The sequence below is a fragment of the Dendrobates tinctorius genome, unplaced genomic scaffold (genome assembly GCF_039654945.1).
Source record: "Dendrobates tinctorius isolate UK_male_01 unplaced genomic scaffold, ASM3965494v1 ptg000004l, whole genome shotgun sequence".
NCBI lineage: Eukaryota > Metazoa > Chordata > Amphibia > Anura > Dendrobatidae > Dendrobates > Dendrobates tinctorius.
In genome coordinates, this window is record NW_027361672.1 from 29,834,090 (window position 1) to 29,851,572 (window position 17,483).

Consider the following 17,483-nt stretch of genomic DNA (forward strand, 5'->3'; position numbering starts at 1 on the left):
ACCAGTGGAGGGAAAAGCAATGGCTGAGGGCTGATGATATTATTCTGTGAAGGAGCCAATAGCCATTAAGGTACCCAGGCTATTAATATCAACTCACAGATGTTTGCTTAGCCTTTACTGGCTAGTTTACAGGGGAACCCCATAAAAAAATTGACATGGGGTCCCACCTATAAAATTGAACGAGCAGAGGCTAAACAGACTGCTGTGGGCTGGTATTAACAGCCGGGGAAGGGGCCATGTATATTGGCACCCCCCAGGCTAAAAACATCAGCTCTCAACCACCCCAGAAATGGCACATCTTATAGATGCGCCAATTCTGGCACTTAGTCTCGCTCTTCCCGCTTGCCCTGTAGCGATGGCAAGTGGGGTAATATTTGTGGGGTTGATGTCACCTTTGTATTGTCCGGTGTAGAGTTGAGCGAAACGGGTCGAAAAAATTCAAAAGTCGCCGACTTTTGGCAAAGTCGGGTTTCATGAAACGAAACCCGACCCTAGGATGAGGTCGGCCACGAGGTCGGCGACTTACGCTCCAAAGTCGCGTTTCAAAAGTTTGTTTTGCGCTCTTTTTCAGCCAATCAGGATCCACGGACACTGTGGGCAACGTGATGACATAGGCACGGGTCACCACCATCTTTCAGAAGGGCATGCAAGTGATTGGCTTGCTTTGGTGGGCGTCACAGGGGGTATAAAAGGGCGTGCACGCCGACCGCCATCTTACTTCTGCCGATCTTAGTATAGGGAGAGGTTGCTGCTGATTCTGTAGGGAGAGCGTTAGGCAGGGAAGAAGACAAAAAAACTTCTTCTGCTGCTAGCGATTTGGCCTGCACAACACACAAGTCACTGTGTGTGCAGTGCAAGGGGAGGCTATATTGTGGTGTATCAGTGGTGTTGGTTGTTGGGCTGCCTTTTAAGGCTTCCTGACACGCTGGCATTGCTGTTTACCCACTGCTCCGCAAACTGCTTTTTTAAAAGCAATCCAATCTCCCTTATCCTCTCGTCACTTTGGTCACAGGCAGCTGTGCCATCGAGCGTGTCACATAGCGCTCAGATATCAGTGGGCCGCACACAATCCACAAGTGTCCAGTGTCCAAAAGTGTACGCAGAGATTCAAAATCTCCATTATCCTCTCGTCACTTTGGTCACAGGCAGCTGTGCCATCGAGCGTGTCACATAGCGCTCAGATATCAGTGGGCCGCACACAATCCACAAGTGTCCACTGTCCACAAGTGTACGCAGAGATTCAAAATCTCCATTATCCTCTCGTCACTTTGGTCACAGGCAGCTGTGCCATCGAGCGTGTCACATAGCGCTCAGATATCAGTGGGCCGCACACAATCCACAAGTGTCCACTGTCCACAAGTGTACGCAGAGATTCAAAATCTCCATTATCCTCTCGTCACTTTGGTCACAGGCAGCTGTGCCATCGAGCGTGTCACATAGCGCTCAGATATCAGTGGGCCGCACACAATTCACAAGTGTCCAGTGTCCAAAAGTGTACGCAGAGATTCAAAATCTCCATTATCCTCTCGTCACTTTGGTCACAGGCAGCTGTGCCATCGAGCGTGTCACATAGCGCTCAGATATCAGTGGGCCGCACACAATCCACAAGTGTCCAGTGTCCAAACGTGTACGCAGAGATTCAAAATCTCCATTATCCTCTCGTCACTTTGGTCACAGGCAGCTGTGCCATCGAGCGTTTCACATAGCGCTCAGATATCAGTGGGCCGCACACAATCCACAAGTGTCCACTGTCCACAAGTGTACGCAGAGATTCTAAAACTCCCCTGTCCTATAGACACCTTGTACCTTGTTTTACATTACTATATAGTTTGTTGGATTTTGTCTACATTTCTACCAAAAATGAGGAAGGCTGGTGGAAGAGGCCGTGGAATTGGGCGGGGGTTGGCAGCTGGTAATGATGGTGTTGTTGGTGGATCTGATGGTAGTGGCAAGAGCAAAATAGGACCGAATGCAGGAGGTGCTGACCCTGCGTTGTCTGGCTACATAAGGCCTCGAACGCTTAGTTTTCTAGGAGTTGGCAAACCGCTTTTAAAGGCAGAGCATCAGGAAAAAGTTTTGTCTTACATTGCTGACTCAGCCTCCAGCTCTATCGCCTCCTCTTCTTCAGTTGTAAAAAGTAAAAGCACTGAGTCGTCATTGGAGGCTCATGTTCATGAACCACACCTTTCCTTGTGTCCTTCACCCCAACCAAGATTGAAGGATGACGCAGGCCATACTACTGATTACTCCATGGAGCTGTTTTCACATACCATGCCTGGATTATCAAGTCAAATGGTGAATTACCCAGGCCAAGATGAATCTGACATGGAGTGCACTGATGCACAGCCGCTGATGGATGATTCTGCTGGTACATTCACTCAGAGCACTACATTGTCCTCGCAGTGTACAGAGCCAGATTTTGACCCTGATGAGACTCAGGTGCCCCTTCCCGCACACTATACCACCATACACGGTGACACAGAGAAAGGTGCACATGACATAGAAGAGGAGGTGATGGATGACCCAGTTGTTGACCCAGATTGGCATCCATTGGGGGAAGAGGGTGCTGCTTCCAATAGCTCAGATGAGGAGCATCCACAGCAGACATCGACATCGCAACAGCTGTTATCTGGCAGGCCCGGAGCACTCCAAAGACAGGTTCCAAACATCAAAAGAGTTGCTGGACAGCTTGTCCAGAGGGTCAAAAGATCACAGCGTGCTAGGCCGCAAAATGTCTGCCAAAGTAGGAAGAGTGCAGTGTGGCAGTTTTTTTAACTAAATCCTCATGATCAGGCCAAGGTTATCTGTAAGAAGTGCGCAAAGACCTTTAGCCGAGGGAAAAATCCCAAAAATTTGAATACCAGTTGCATGCTTAGACATTTAACCAGCATGCACTTGCAAGCGTGGACACAACACCAAACCTCAAGTGCCACATGTGCAACTGATCACAACGAAGGTAGTCAGCAACGCTACATTGTTTCCCCCACTGTAAGCCCACCGGTTAGCACAGCAGCAAATGTTGAGGTGTCGTTGCAAGGCCACAGCAGTCAGGGAATCCCACTGTTATATCAACGAAAGACTGATTCTAGGCCATCAGAAAGAACAACAACTCCATCACCATCATCAACCCTCTCTCAGTCCGCCCTGTCCACCGCTACTTCCACCATATGCAGCTCTCAAGTCCAGCTCACCCTCCCAGACACTATGAGTAGGTCAAGAAAGTACTCAGTCTCTCATCCGCGTACACTGGGTTTGAACGCCCACATTGCCAAACTAATCTCGTTTGAGATGATGCCCTTTCGGTTGGTGGAAAGCACAGCTTTCCGCGAACTCATGGCCTATGCAGTACCACGCTATGACCTACCCAGTCGCCACTTCTTCTCTCGCAAAGCCATCCCAGCCCTCCACCATCATGTGAAAGACCGCATTGTCCATGCACTCAAGCAGTCAGTGAGCGGAAAGGTGCACCTCACAACTGATGCATGGTCCAGTCGGCATGGCCAGGGCCGTTACGTGTCCATCACTGCGCACTGGGTTAATGTGGTGGATGCAGGGTCCACAGGGGACAGCGGTGGTGGGACAGTGCTGCCTAGCCCACGGTATAGGAAACAGTTGGCTGTAGGCGTTCGACCCTCCTCCTCCTCCTCCTCCTCCAGAAGCGACAGCTCGTCCACAGAGCGCAGTCGTACGAGCACTCCATCTGCAGCTGCCACTGTTGCACACGATGTGTCCCCCTATCGAGCAGCTAGTGGAAAGCGTCAGCAGGCTGTGTTGCAGATGATGTGTTTGGGCGACAGACACACCGCCGAGGTGCTGGCCGAGTACTTGAAGCGACAAACTGAGTCATGGCTGGGCAGTGTACATCTTGAGGCAGGCAAGGTAGTTAGTGATAACGGCCGTAATTTTGTGGCAGCCATAGCCCTTTCAAAACTCAGCCACATACCTTGCTTGGCTCACACCTTGAACCTGGTGGTGCAGTGCTTCCTCAAAAATTATCCGGAGTTAACAGCCCTGCTCCAGAAGGTGCGAAGACTGTGCGCGCACATCCGCCGGTCGCCTGTACACTCCGTTCGTATGCAGAAGCTGCAGCGATTGCTCCACCTTCCCAACCACCGCCTCATTATCGACATTGCAACAAGGTGGAACTCCACCCTGCACATGGTGGAGCGGCTGTGCGAGCAGAGGCAGGCCATAATGCATTTGTGGGAGGATACACGGCCAGGCACTTTGAGAGCAGACATGGAGTTGACAGGCGTGCAGTGGTCGAAGCTGAAAGACCTTTGTAAAGTCCTTCAGTGTTTTGAGGAATGCACACGGCTGGTAAGCGCATACGACGCCATCCTAAGCATGAGCATCCCACTTATGCGTCTGCTCATGCAAACTTTGACGCACCTTAAGGAGCAGGCGTCTGCAGCCAATGTTGATGAGGAGGAAGAGGAGGAGGGAATCCTTGATGACATTCAGCCATTGTCTGCTCAGGGACCGCTCCTGGACGAGGTGGAGGAAGAAGAGGAGGAGGAGGATGATGGGGATGATTACTTAGGGGAGGAGGATGCATCTCGTGGGGCAAGTGAAAATGTTGGCGTGGCAAGGTCTGGTACAGGGTTTGTGCGTGACTGGAGGGATGTGGATTTGCCAGAAAGTGCTCCTCCACCCAGCACTCGCAGTGCATCATTGACACCGGGAACATTGGCCCACATGTCAGATTATGCCTTGCGGATCCTAAAAAGGGACCCCCGCATTGCCAAAATGATGAACGATGACGACTACTGGTTGGCCAGCATCCTGGATCCACGCTATAAAGGCAAATTACAAAACATCATGCCACAGGAGAACCTTGACCTAATATTGGCTAATAAACAAGCAACTCTGGTAAATCGGTTGCTTGAGGCATTCCCAGCACACAGCAGCGGTGATGGTTCTCACACGAGCCGTACGGGCCGGGGGCAGCTTGGCAGAGGTGTTCGTGGTGCACACAGCAGAAGTGGCGTTGGAGACAGGGGTTTCATGACAATGTTTTGGACTGATTTTTCAAATACCGCTCACACAACTGGTAATACTGCATCGATGGAAAGTGACAGGAGACAGCAGTTGTCAACTATGGTTACAAACTACTTTTCCTCCCATATCGATGTTTTCCCACACAGGTCATTCCCCTTTGACTATTGGGCCGCTAAACTGGACACCTGGCCTGAATTGGCACAATATGCCTTACAGGAGCTTGCTTGCCCAGCTGCAAGTGTGCTATCGGAAAGAGTCTTCAGTGCAGCTGGATCAATCCTGACAGAAAAAAGGACCCGTCTGTCAACCCAAAATGTGGATGATCTAACCTTCATTAAAATGAACCACGCATGTGTTTCCAAGGATTTTGTCCCACCTTCCCCTGATGACACATAGGGTGACAGAAAAATGGCTTGCTTTGGTCCACCTCTTCCTGGTACTTAACCTATTTCGCCTTTTGCATCAGCTGAATGTCCAACATCAACATATGCCACTTTCTAAAACTCCCTAACTGTGCAGCCTCCCCCCCCCATGGCCGGGGTCACCACCTACCGCACGACACCGTGCGAGTGCCGTTGCCCTGGACAGGTGGGTAGGCCGACTCTTGGGCGCGGGCACTGGCACAGGGTCCCTCATAGTGCAATCAAGTGTCTCTGACGGTGGTGGTGCACACCCGCCGTCAGACACACCGCTGTACTATGAGGGGCCCAGTGCCAGTACTGACGCCCACGAGTGGGCCCCCCTTGCTTGGCCAGGGCCCCAGCATTTGCAATCTTTACCTCTCCCTGCTCCTCCGCTGTGTAATCTGGGCCGTCAAATCCATACTGTGCCTGACACCGTCTGAGCCTGCCTCCTGAGACATATATTTTGAATGTGTACGCTATCCATACATGTTATCCAGGGATACGGTACCCTTTCTAACCTTTGTGCAATCACGTGCAATCCATACTGGGCCTAACACCGTCTGAGCCTGCCTCATGCTGTATAGACATATATTTTGAATGTGTACGCTATCCATACATGTTATCCGGGGATACGGTACCCCTTCTAACCTTTGTGCAATGACGTGCAATCCATACTGGGCCTAACACCGTCTGAGCCTGCCTCATGCTGTATAGACATATATTTTGAATGTGTACGCTATCCATACATGTTATCCGGGGATACGGTACCCCTTCTAACCTTTGTGCAATGACGTGCAATCCATACTGGGCCTAACACCGTCTGAGCCTGCCTCATGCTGTATAGACATATATTTTGAATGTGTACGCTATCCATACATGTTATCCAGGGATACGGTACCCTTTCTAACCTTTGTGCAATCACGTGCAATCCATACTGGGCGTGAGAACGGCTGGCGAGCTGTTAAGCAAGCTACAGCACCTGTCCAGACAAGTACAGGGATTCCCTAGCGAGGAGACTTATTTGATTGTTTTCTATGTTGGGACAGCAATTTTTGGGGAGCACTATACTCTGGAGAATGATAGATGGGGCCCACCATACACTGGAACATTCCAAAGGTGGACATCAGACACTGGAGCAGCATTTACAGGGCCCATTATACACTAGAGCATTAGAAATGGGGCCCATTATGTTTGGAGCATTATTTGGGCCCATAAGACAGTGGAGCTTCATCCATGGGGACCAACATATACTGTAGCATTATGTGGAGCTCATCATATACTGTTTCAAACATTATATGGGACCAATGATTTTGTATGGAGAAATAGATGGGCCTCGTCATGAGATGTAAAAAGTGAGGTATTTTTCATTGTACTATACCGCTATTTCTCTGCCGTATCGGAGCATGATGAGTTGTGGTATGTGTTAAAGGGGCGCTCTTTCGCCCAGGGCACATGAAAACCTGCAGCCAGCCCTCCCCCCCCACAAATTTAGCCAAATAACCCCCATTTTTCAGTGCATAACTTGTATTATGAAGTTAATTAAGGTTGACAAGCTTAAGTAAGAAGAATTGATGCTTTTGGCATTCAAATGGGCACTGTAGGTGTGTTTCCTGTCCTCCTCTCACTGCCGACTTTTATTCCCCATTGACTTACATTGGGTTTCGTGTTTCGGGACGACCCCGACTTTTCCCTATAATCGGACGATCTTGCTCGACCCGACTTTTGGAAAAGTCGGGTTTCACGAAACGAAACGCGACCCTAAAAAACCAAAAGTCGCTCAACTCTAGTCCGGTGACATCAAGCCCACTGATTAGTAATGGAAAAGAGTCAATAAGACACCTATCTATTACTAATCCTATAGTTATATGGTAAATAAAGACACAGCCAGAATAAAGTTGTTTATTAGAAATAATGACACAGACTCTTAATGAATCTTAATTTACCATACTTACTGAATGCTTAATCCCTCTATCTCCTGCAACAAAAATAAAAAAAAAACAACAAATATACACCCCGTCTGAAGTAGTCCATTTACAGAGTGTCCCACGACAATCTCAAGGGTAGAACAGTCACATCGGGAGATGTAACTGCTCTACCTGACCTCCGGTGATACATTGATAGGAGATAATTGCTCTTGCAGTGCATCAGATCGTTCACTCAAGTTCGTGTTCTCATGGCACTACCGCTGTGTGAGAATTTTCTCACGCAGCTGTGCCACAAATCACAGCACGAAAACGGGGAAATCTGACGGCGGCACAGTGATACACTACGGGAGTATACCTCCTGTCAGTGTATCACCGGAGCCTGGGTAGAGCAGTCACATCTCCCTATCTACAAGCTAGATCGTTGTGGGACACTCGTTATTAAATGGACTACGGCGGATTGGTAAGTATATGTTGGTTTATTATTTTATTTTTGTTGCAGCAGACGCTGGCATCGGGGATTAAGTGTTTGGGGAGTATGATTTTTTTTGTTTGTTTGTTTTACAATTGAACACAGTCGCCAGATGATGGGACTACTGTCCCATCATCGGCTCATGCTGTCACTGTTAGATGTGACAGCAGACATAGTCGGATGGGAGTAGTAGTCTCATCACACGATGCCTGGCTGCACATAGACACCTGCAGACAGACACGCACACATTCTCCATCCACACACATTCTCCTTCCTTTCTGCAGTTTTTTTGCATGCAAATCCACAGCCCTTTTACACCTGCGGTTTAGCTGCGGATTTGACTGAGTGTAAGTCAATGGGTGCCGAAACGATGCAAATCCACAAAGAATTGATCTGCTGTGGAAAATAAAGCGCTGCAAATCAGTGCGGAATTTCCCGCAGCATGTGCACACCAATTCTGGATTCCCATTGATTAACATTGCTTGAGCTAACAATGTGGATTTGGTGTAATTCCGCGCAGAAAAAAATGCTGCAGATACGCATCAAAATCCGCAACATGTGCACATAGCCTTATTAATCCAAGATGTATTGGTTAAAATTAACTTTATTAATGGGAAAACCCCTTTAAGGTTTATCACCTAGTTCTAGCTGAGAAGATTACTGAATGCTTTTCCTGGGTTGTGAGGTTATCAAATAGTCAAAGCTGGCAGTTATTTTTCTATATTTCATACAGGTTTGAGTTTTTAGACAAAAAAGCAAAAAAAAAAAAAAAACAAACAAACAAACTGGTCTTACCTCTATATCTGAAGCTGACTCCGATGAGCTTTTAAATTCAAAAACATCAAATGCTTTTCTAAAACAAGCAGAAAATTACACTTAAAAGGATCTAATATAATGTGCATATAAAATATTTAAATTTCTGATTTGAACATATTTTATATAATATACAAGCACACTTTTCACCAATGATTTTTGCAACACCAAGGTGATAAAAACACAATTTTCAAAACATTTCTATCTATAGTATGAGTGCCACACAAAAATACATGCATGCTAGCAAAGAGGATATTTATGATTGTCTGAGAAATGCTCTGCCACGCTGAATGCAATTGGGGCCGCAAATCATCATGATCTGCTGGTGAGAGGGGATGAGAAGAGGAGGCCATGTCAAGAGGAAATTACAATTTATATAAATATACAAGAATGTTTTATTGATATAGATCTTGTATACACAGTTGGAGAAGTATTTGATCCCTTGCTGATTTTGTAAGTTTGCCCACTGACAAAGACATGAACAGTCTATAATTTTAAGGGTAGGTTAATTTTGACATTGAGAAATAGAATATAAAAAATAAAATCCAGAAAATCACATTGTATAAATTATATAACTTTCCATTTTTCAGTGAGAAATAAGTATTTGAGCTCTCCGGCCAAATAAGACTTAATACTTGGTGGCAAAACCCTTGTTGGCAAGCACTGCAGACATTTTTTGTAGTTGATGATGAGGTTTGCACACGTCAGGAGGAATTTTGGTCCACTCCTCTTTGCAGATCATCGCTAAATCATTAAGATTTTGAAGCTGTCGCTTGGCAACTCGGAGCTTCAACTCCCTCCATAAGTTTTCTATGAGATGAAGGTCTGGAGACTGGCAAGGCCACTCCATGCTTCTTTTTGAGACACTCCTTTGTTGCCTTGGCTGTATGTTTTGGGTCATTGTATTGCTGGAAGACTCTGCAACTACCCATTTTTAATGTCTTGGCAGAGGGAAGGAGGTTGTCACTCAGGATTTTATGGTACATGGCTCCATCCATTCTCCCATTGAAGCGCTGAAGTAGTCCTGTGCCCTTAGCAGAGAATAGCTTACTCACCGATAACGGTGTTTCTCGGAACCCATGACAGCACCACGGAGAGAGGGGATCCGCCCTTCAGGGACAGGAACCTACAGAAAAAGGGCGGTACCTCTCCTCCGCCTTCAGTTGGTTACAGAGCATCAGAGGGTCTCCAGGTTAGTTAGACAACAGAAATACATACACAATATTATAATACTGCTTACTTATCAAAGCACCGTGCCTAAACGGAAACACTCTACTAACAATAAAACGTGCTCACCATACTCGTGAAGGGGAGGGGAATAAGCTGGTGCTGTCATGGGTTCCGAGAAACACCGTTATTGGTGAGTAAGCTATTCTCTCTCACCCATGACAGCACCACGGAGAGAATTTCAGAGATTGGTAGCTTAGGGAGGGACCACCGCCTGAAGGACCCTTCTCCCGAAGGTCAGGTCAGATGTAGAGGCTAGATCTAATCTATAGTGCCTAAAAAAGGTCGAAGGTGATGACCAGGTGGCCGCCTTACAGATTTGTTCTATTGATACCGCAGATCTTTCAGCCCATGAGGTCGCCATTGCCCTTGTGGAATGAGCTCTCAGTCCTTCTGGGATGGTATTCCCGCTGGATGAATATGCCAGGGCAATCGCATCCCTTATCCACCTTGCCAGGGTACTCTTGGATGCTTTGAGCCCCTTCCGAGGACCCTGGAAACATACAAAGAGAGAGCCTTCCTTCCTACACTTTTTGGTGGCCTCTAAATACTGTACTAGGCACCTTTTAACATCTAAAGTGTGGAACTTTTGTTCCCCCTTATTTTTTGGATTTGGGCAGAAGGAAGGACGGACTACCTCCTGGGACCTGTGAAAATGTGATGACACTTTAGGTAAATAGGCTGGGTCAGGTTTTAAGATGACTATCCTCTAGAATTTTTGTAAAAGGAGGCCCCGCTGACAAGGCTTGAATATCGCTCACTCTTCGGGCTGATGTTAGTGCCACCAGAAGCACCGTTTTAAGAGATAGGATTTTTAGGGGTGCCGAGTGAATTGGTTCAAACGGAGGGCCTGTCAGTGTTGAAAGTACAAGATTCAGGTCCCATGATGGTAATCTTTGACTGGCTATTGGCCTCGATCTGGTTGCGGCTTTAATAAACCATGCTAACCAGGGGTCACCTGCCACATCATGGTTATAGAAGGCGCCTAATGCCGCTATTTGTACTTTTAATGTGTTGACCACCAGACCCTGTTCTAGGCCCTCTTGTAGAAATTCTAGGATCTTATCAATCTGAACCCCGTCCTGAACCTTTGCCCTAGAGGTGGATAGAAATTTTTTCCATATTCTGCCATAAGCTCTCATTGTAACCAGTTTCCTACTCTTTTGTAGTGTAGTTATCAGGTTTTCTGAAAAACCCCTGTCCCTCATCAGTGCCCTTTCAAATTCCATGCTGTTAAATGGAGGTTCGGTGCCTGAGGATGTAGCACTGGGCCCTGCGATAGCAGGTCCGGGAGATCCGGTAGGACCCATGGGTCGGTTACTGAGAGCATTCTTAGCCAGAAAAACCAGGTTCTTTTGGGCCAGAAGGGGGCTATCAGTATCATTCTTGCCCTGTCCTCCCTGACTTTCTTTAGGACTGCTGGAATGAGCATGATTGGGGGAAAGGCATGTGTTAGATTCTGTGTCCATGGGAGCATAAATGCGTCCAGAGTTAGAGGATTCCCCCTGGGATCTAGGGAGCAGAAGGAGTCTACTTTTTTGTTTTTGAAGTCGGCGAACAGATCTACGTCTGGGGACCCCCACATTTTTACAATCTGCCGAAAAATGAACTGCTTTAGTACCCATTCCCCCTGTCGTAATTGGGTGCGGCTCAGAAAGTCTGCCCTTTGATTCTCTGTACCGCGGATGTGTAGGGCTGTCAGAGATAACAGGTTTGCCTCCGCTAGTTTGAGGATATTGGCGGATGTGTCCATTAGGGCTCAGGACCTGGTTCCCCCCTGGTGATTTATATAGGCCACTGTGACCCGATTGTCCGAAAGGATACGGACATGGTGGTTCTGGAGTAGGGGTAGGAAGTGTGTTAGGGCATAGCCTACTGCTAGAAGCTCCTTTTGATTTGAGGAGGCTCTTAGTTCTTGATTTCCCCATACGCTCTGAGTCACCTCGTTGTTCATGTGCGCTCCCCATCCTGTGGGACTGGCATCTGTTGTCACTATGTGTGTTATCTTTGGTGCCCAGGGGATCCCTTTGGACAGGTTCTCCTGGTTTCCCCACCAATCTAGGGAATGAATAGTGCTTGAATTTAGGGTAATGCGACCCTCTAGGTGTCCCCCTATTACTGCCTGGTTGGCCAATACGTCCCACTGGAGATTTCTCGTGTGTAACTGAGCCCATTGAACTGCTGGCAGGCAGGCAGATAGTGAACCCAACAGTGACATGGCCTTCCTTAGTGTCATGGAGGGATTTTGGATTGCTCTTGCTGTAATTTGAGCGATCTTCTCCTTTTTGTGGTTTGGGAGGCGACACTCCTGAATGTTTGAGTCTAGTGTTAGGCCCAAGAATTCTTGTACCCTGCTGGGCTCCAATCTTGATTTTTTTAGATTTAGAAGCCAGCCCAGGTCTTGTAGAGTGTTCATCACCCTGTCTCTCTGTTCCCTGCATTTTTGAGCCGAGCTGCCCGCTATTAGGAAATCGTCTAGATACGGGATTATTATTATATCTTGTTCCCTTATATGAGCCATCATTTCCGCTACTATTTTGGTGAATACTCGCGGGGCTATCGATATTCCGAACGGCAGGGCTCTGTACTGAAATTCTTTCACCTTGTCTTTTATTGAGATGGCTAACCTCAGATACTTCCTGGAGTCTTTGTGGATAGGGACATGATAAGCGTCGCTGAGGTCCAACACCGTCATGTAGCAGTTTGGGAACAGGATTTTGGTGGTAGATTTGATCGACTCCATTTTGAAGCTCTGGGTCTTGAGGTATTTGTTTAGCTTTCTCAGATTTATAATTGTACGAAAGGTGCCGTCTGGTTTGGTCACTAGAAAAAGAGGGGAGTAGAACCCTCTGCCCATATCCTGCAGGGGGACCTCCTGGAGGACTCCTTTTTTTACTAGGCCTAGAACCTCGCTTTCTAGCACTTCCTGTTCTCGCATGCTGGATCTCAGCGGCGTTGTTACTTATTTTTGAGGTGGGAGAGAGAAAAAGTCTATCCTTAGGCCCTCCTGGATTAGGTTTATTATCCATGGGTTTGTTGAAATTCTCCTCCAGGCTGGAAGGAAAAAGGATAACCTTCCCCCCACCCTTGGCGTACTGTCACTTGGAGGGCTTTTTGTCCCGGGGAGAGTTTTTTAAAGAAGAAGTCTATCTCTTCTTTTATCATCCCACTTTTGTTCCCTTGGTGGTCTTCTCTGAAAAAAACCTCCTATTCCGAAAGGGTCTTTTAAATGCCGCTGGCCCTAAATTTGGGAATCCTTTTTTCTTGTCCCCTGCTTTCTGGAGGATGTCATCTAACGTTTCCCCAAAAAGGAATTTTCCCTCACAGGGGATGGAGCATAATTTCATTTTGGTCTGAAGGTCCCCTGGCCAACTTTTAAGCCATAGTGTCATTCGGGCCGCGTTTGAAAGTGCTGCTGTTTTGGACGATAGTCTGACTGAATCGGCCGATGAGTCTGCTAGGAATGCAGCCGTTCCCCTTATTACTGGGATAGAATCTAAAATTTTATCTCTAGGTGTCCCTTCCCTTAGCTGTTTCTCAAGTTGGTCCACCCATACCATTAGGGCTCTTGAGGTACATGTCGCCGCTATCGCTGGCCTGAGGTTACCGCCTGCAGACTCCCAAGCCCCCTTTAGAAAGGTATCCGCCTTCTTATCTAGGGGGTCCCTGAGGGTGCCCATGTCCTCAAAGGGAAGGGCGAATTTCTTTGAGGCTTTAGCAACTGCTACATCGAGTTTCGGGGCTCTATCCCAAGACGTGGATGCCTCCTCCTCAAACGGATATTTCTTTTTAAGGGAAGGGACCGTAGTATTTTTCCTATGTGGCTTATCCCATTCCCTTTTGATTAGACCCTTGACGATTTCGTTTAGTGGAAATACTCCGTTTTTTCTGGCCTAGTCCCCCGAACATTATGTCCTGGACTGTCTTATCCGGCCTCGGGTCCAATACCCCCATGGTAGACCTTACAGCTTTCACCAGTTTGTCTACCTCTTCTAGGGGAAAACAATGGCGCCCTCCTGTTTCCTCGTCTGAGGATGAGGAGCCGAATTCTGAGGATTTAGACGAGATTTCCCCTGATGTGGAAGAATCTGACTGGGAGGTTTCTACCGTGTCCTTTTTCCTCGTTTTATCCTTATGTTTAAGGGATTCGAGGGCACTCTGGACCTCTGATTTAATTGCGGCCCTTAGGTCAGATGCGAAATCCGGAGTCTCCTGACAATTTCTTTTGTACAGGACTCGCATAGTTTTTTCTCCCATGATACCCAGTAGGGGTTTAGTGCAAGTGGGACATTCCCTGTTCTTTTTAGCCTTCTTCTTTCCCTAATAAGGGAGAGGGATTGCATTACAAGGGTGACATTCACGAAGATCACTTACCCCAAAAAAAGGCGCGCGGCTGCAGGTACCGGTTCGGGAGACGGAGTCAGGTCCTGTATAGGCTGATCTCCTGGTGGTGTTTTGCTCCTCGCTGCTGACGTGCTACGCCGCGTGGAGTGACTGCTGGAACGGCACTCTGTGTTTCGTTCCTTTTGTCGGTGGTGGTGTTGGTGGTGTTTCAGCTGCTGCCTCTGCTCCTGTTGCTGGTCGCTGTCCTCCATTGTTAGGATCGCTTCCAGCCAGGAGTTTCTGCGCCTCACCTTTTTTAAACTTAGCGCCGCGTGACGTCACCGCTCCCCCTGCACGCGCTGGTCGGGAAGCGCGCTCCTGCGCATGCGCCCGGTTCCGGGACCCGGAAGTCGCTGGTCTACTTCCGGGGCAGCGGCCATCTTGGTAACTCTCCGTACCATGGCGCTGCCCACGCTCCACCGGGTCCCGCTGAGCCCCAATCTCCTCTCCGGAGCGGCGACTCCGGCGTCTCTCCCCCCCGCTCACCCGGCAGCCCGCATCGGCCCCAGCGGTGGCGGCTTCGGGCACCGCACCTGCCGCAACAGGGGCCTCCCCGCTGCCGATAGCCGGACAGGCCGGCCCCGGAGTCCTGGATGCACAGGTACCATCCTGTGTGTCCCTCCGTCAGGGACAGGAACCCAACTGAAGGCGGAGGAGAGGTACCGCCCTTTTTCTGTAGGTTCCTGTCCCTGAAGGGCGGATCCCCTCTCTCCGTGGTGCTGTCATGGGTGAGAGAGAAACACCCCCAAAAGATAAGGTTTCCACCTCCATGCTTGACAGTGGGGACGGTGTTCTTTGGGTTATAAGCAGCAATTACCTTCCTCCAAACACAGCGAGTCGAGTTAATTCCAGGTACATTATTAGCACAGCATTACGTTGATTTGGTTGTGCAACCACTAGTACAGTAATTTCTCCAATGTGTCTGAAGCTATTTTTCACGACAATGCCAGGTCGCTTTTTGCTCGTGCAACGGTGAACAACCTGTGTGGCCTGTGTGGTAAGTGTGTTACCATAGCCTGCAGTGTCCAGATTTGTCTCCCATCAAGTAAATGTAGGATGCAATTGGTCGGCGATTGTAAAGGGAGCTGCCAGCAGCAGATCTTTAGATTTACATTCCCAATTGCATTTAGGGAGGCAGAATGGTTCTCAAACACCCATTAACCCCCTCACGACATGGCCATTTTCCATTTTTTTTTTTTTTCATTCTCATTTCTTCCTCCCCTTCCAAGATCCATAACTTTTTTTTGTATTTTTCAGTCAATAAAGCCATATGAGGGCTGGGCTTGTTTTTTGCAGGACTATTTTAATTTTTGAATAAGAGCTTTCATCTTACCACAGAGAGTACAGGAAAACAGGAAAAGATTTCCAAATGTGTTGAATTTGCAAAACAAAAATTGCAAATTCACAATTTTTATTTGTTTATTATTTACCATTTTCACTATATGGTAAACCAGACAAGGCAATATAATTATCCTGGTCAGCATGAGTACACAAATATCACACATGCATAGTCTGTTTTTTTAAATTGGTGATGATAAAATTTGGGGAAATTTGTAAGGAAAAAAAAAAATGTTTTTGTCCCCATTTTCCAAGACCTGTAACGTTTTATTTTTTTGTAATGGGGTTGTGTGAGGATACATTTTTACTGATATCATTGGGGGTAGATGCAATATTTATACAGTGTTTAAATCGCCTCTTATTGCAATGTTGCAGCAGCCAAAAACCCAATAATTCTGGCGTTATGATATTTTTTGTTATGCCATATACTGATCGTATTTATTATAGAATTTTATTTTAAGAACCCAGTGATACAAAATGTTTATTTTGCATTTATTTTTAAATGGGGCAAATGGGAGGGCAATTTGAACTTGTGTTTTCTTTTTTTTTTTTTCATATTTTAAAAAACTTTTTCTGTATTTAATAGTCCCCTTAGGAGACTTGAAGCTGCAGTTGTCTGATCTCCTGTGCTATATTGTAGCATCACATCAGTACTGCTATGCATAGCAGCAATCACGATCTCCAATGGAGGATCGTAATGAGAGGCATAGTGATCTTCAGCAAACCCTCTGCTCTTCATGAGAATGCATCAGCCCTTCATGATCGTGTCTACGGTGTGCCGATGGGAGCATGGAACTACACGCTCACCTGTTGGCGCGTGTTAAATGCCACCAGAGGCGGATTAAGAGTAGCCAGGGATCCGGGCAGTTTAAAATGCATGCCCCCATTCCCAATGTATCATGTGACATGTCACATGACCTCCTTTGATAGATCATATGATAAGTCACGTGATTAATGCACAGGTGCACAACTGTAGATATATAATGAGAGACCGTGCTGCACAATTTTTACTCTCTTATGTACAGTGATATAAATAACATTGAGCTATATATAATAGAGCAAGGGAGAACAAATAATTTTACCATGGGGTCTTATGTGAGACCATGACTGTTGTGGAGGCTGAACCAATGGGCTGAAATTAATTCTGCTCAATAAGTTAAGTAGGCTGAATTAAGTGTTAAGAATACAGAACTATGCTGACATCCCCCTATATACTTTAGGAGCCCATACACAGGCCTACTAAATATAGCATGAGCCTCCACATAGCATCCCTAAATACAGGATGACCCTGCCCCCACATGGCATATATATATATATATATATATATATATATATATATATATATATATATATATATATATATATATATACACACACACACTGGCCACTTTATTAGGTACACCATGCTAGTAACGGGTTGGACCCCCTTTTGCCTTCAGAACTGCCTCAATTCTTCGTGGCAGAGATTCAACAAGGTGCTGGAAGCATTCCTCAGAGATTTTGGACCATATTGACATGATGGCATCACACAGTTGGCGCAGATTTGTCGGCTGCACATCCCTGATGCGAATCTCCCGTTCCACCACATCCCAAAGATGCTCTATTGGATTGAGATCTGGTGACTGAGGAGGCCATTTGAGTACAGTGAACTCATTGTCATGTTCAAGAAACCAATCTGAGATGATTCGAGCTTTATGACATGGCGCATTATCCTGCTGAAAGTAGCCATCAGATGCCTGTTCTTAGCTGAGAGGAGTGGTACCCAGTGTGGTCTTCTGCTGCTGTAGCCCATCTGCCTCAAAGTTCGACGCACTGTGCGTTCAGAGATGCTCTTCTGCCTACCTTGGTTGTAACGGGTGGCAATTTGAGTCACTGTTGCCTTTCTATCAGCTCGAACCAGTATGCCCATTCTCCTCTGACCTC

At 47.1% G+C, this 17,483-nt stretch overlaps 1 protein-coding gene across 6 annotated transcripts in view; it reads right to left on the bottom strand.

Moving 5' to 3' along the window:
- The window catches only part of SYCP2L (synaptonemal complex protein 2 like), a 320,192-nt gene that overhangs the window by 126,311 nt on the left and 176,398 nt on the right, over nt 1–17,483 (bottom strand). For all 6 annotated transcript variants that reach the window (XR_012230581.1, XM_073566695.1, XM_073566676.1 and 3 more), the window contains one exon: nt 8,595–8,652. Coding sequence is in view for 5 of the 6 variants with exons in the window: in XM_073566695.1 (XP_073422796.1) it covers nt 8,595–8,652 (58 nt within the window). In the remaining variant the exon portion in view is untranslated. The remainder of the gene's footprint in view (nt 1–8,594; nt 8,653–17,483) is intronic.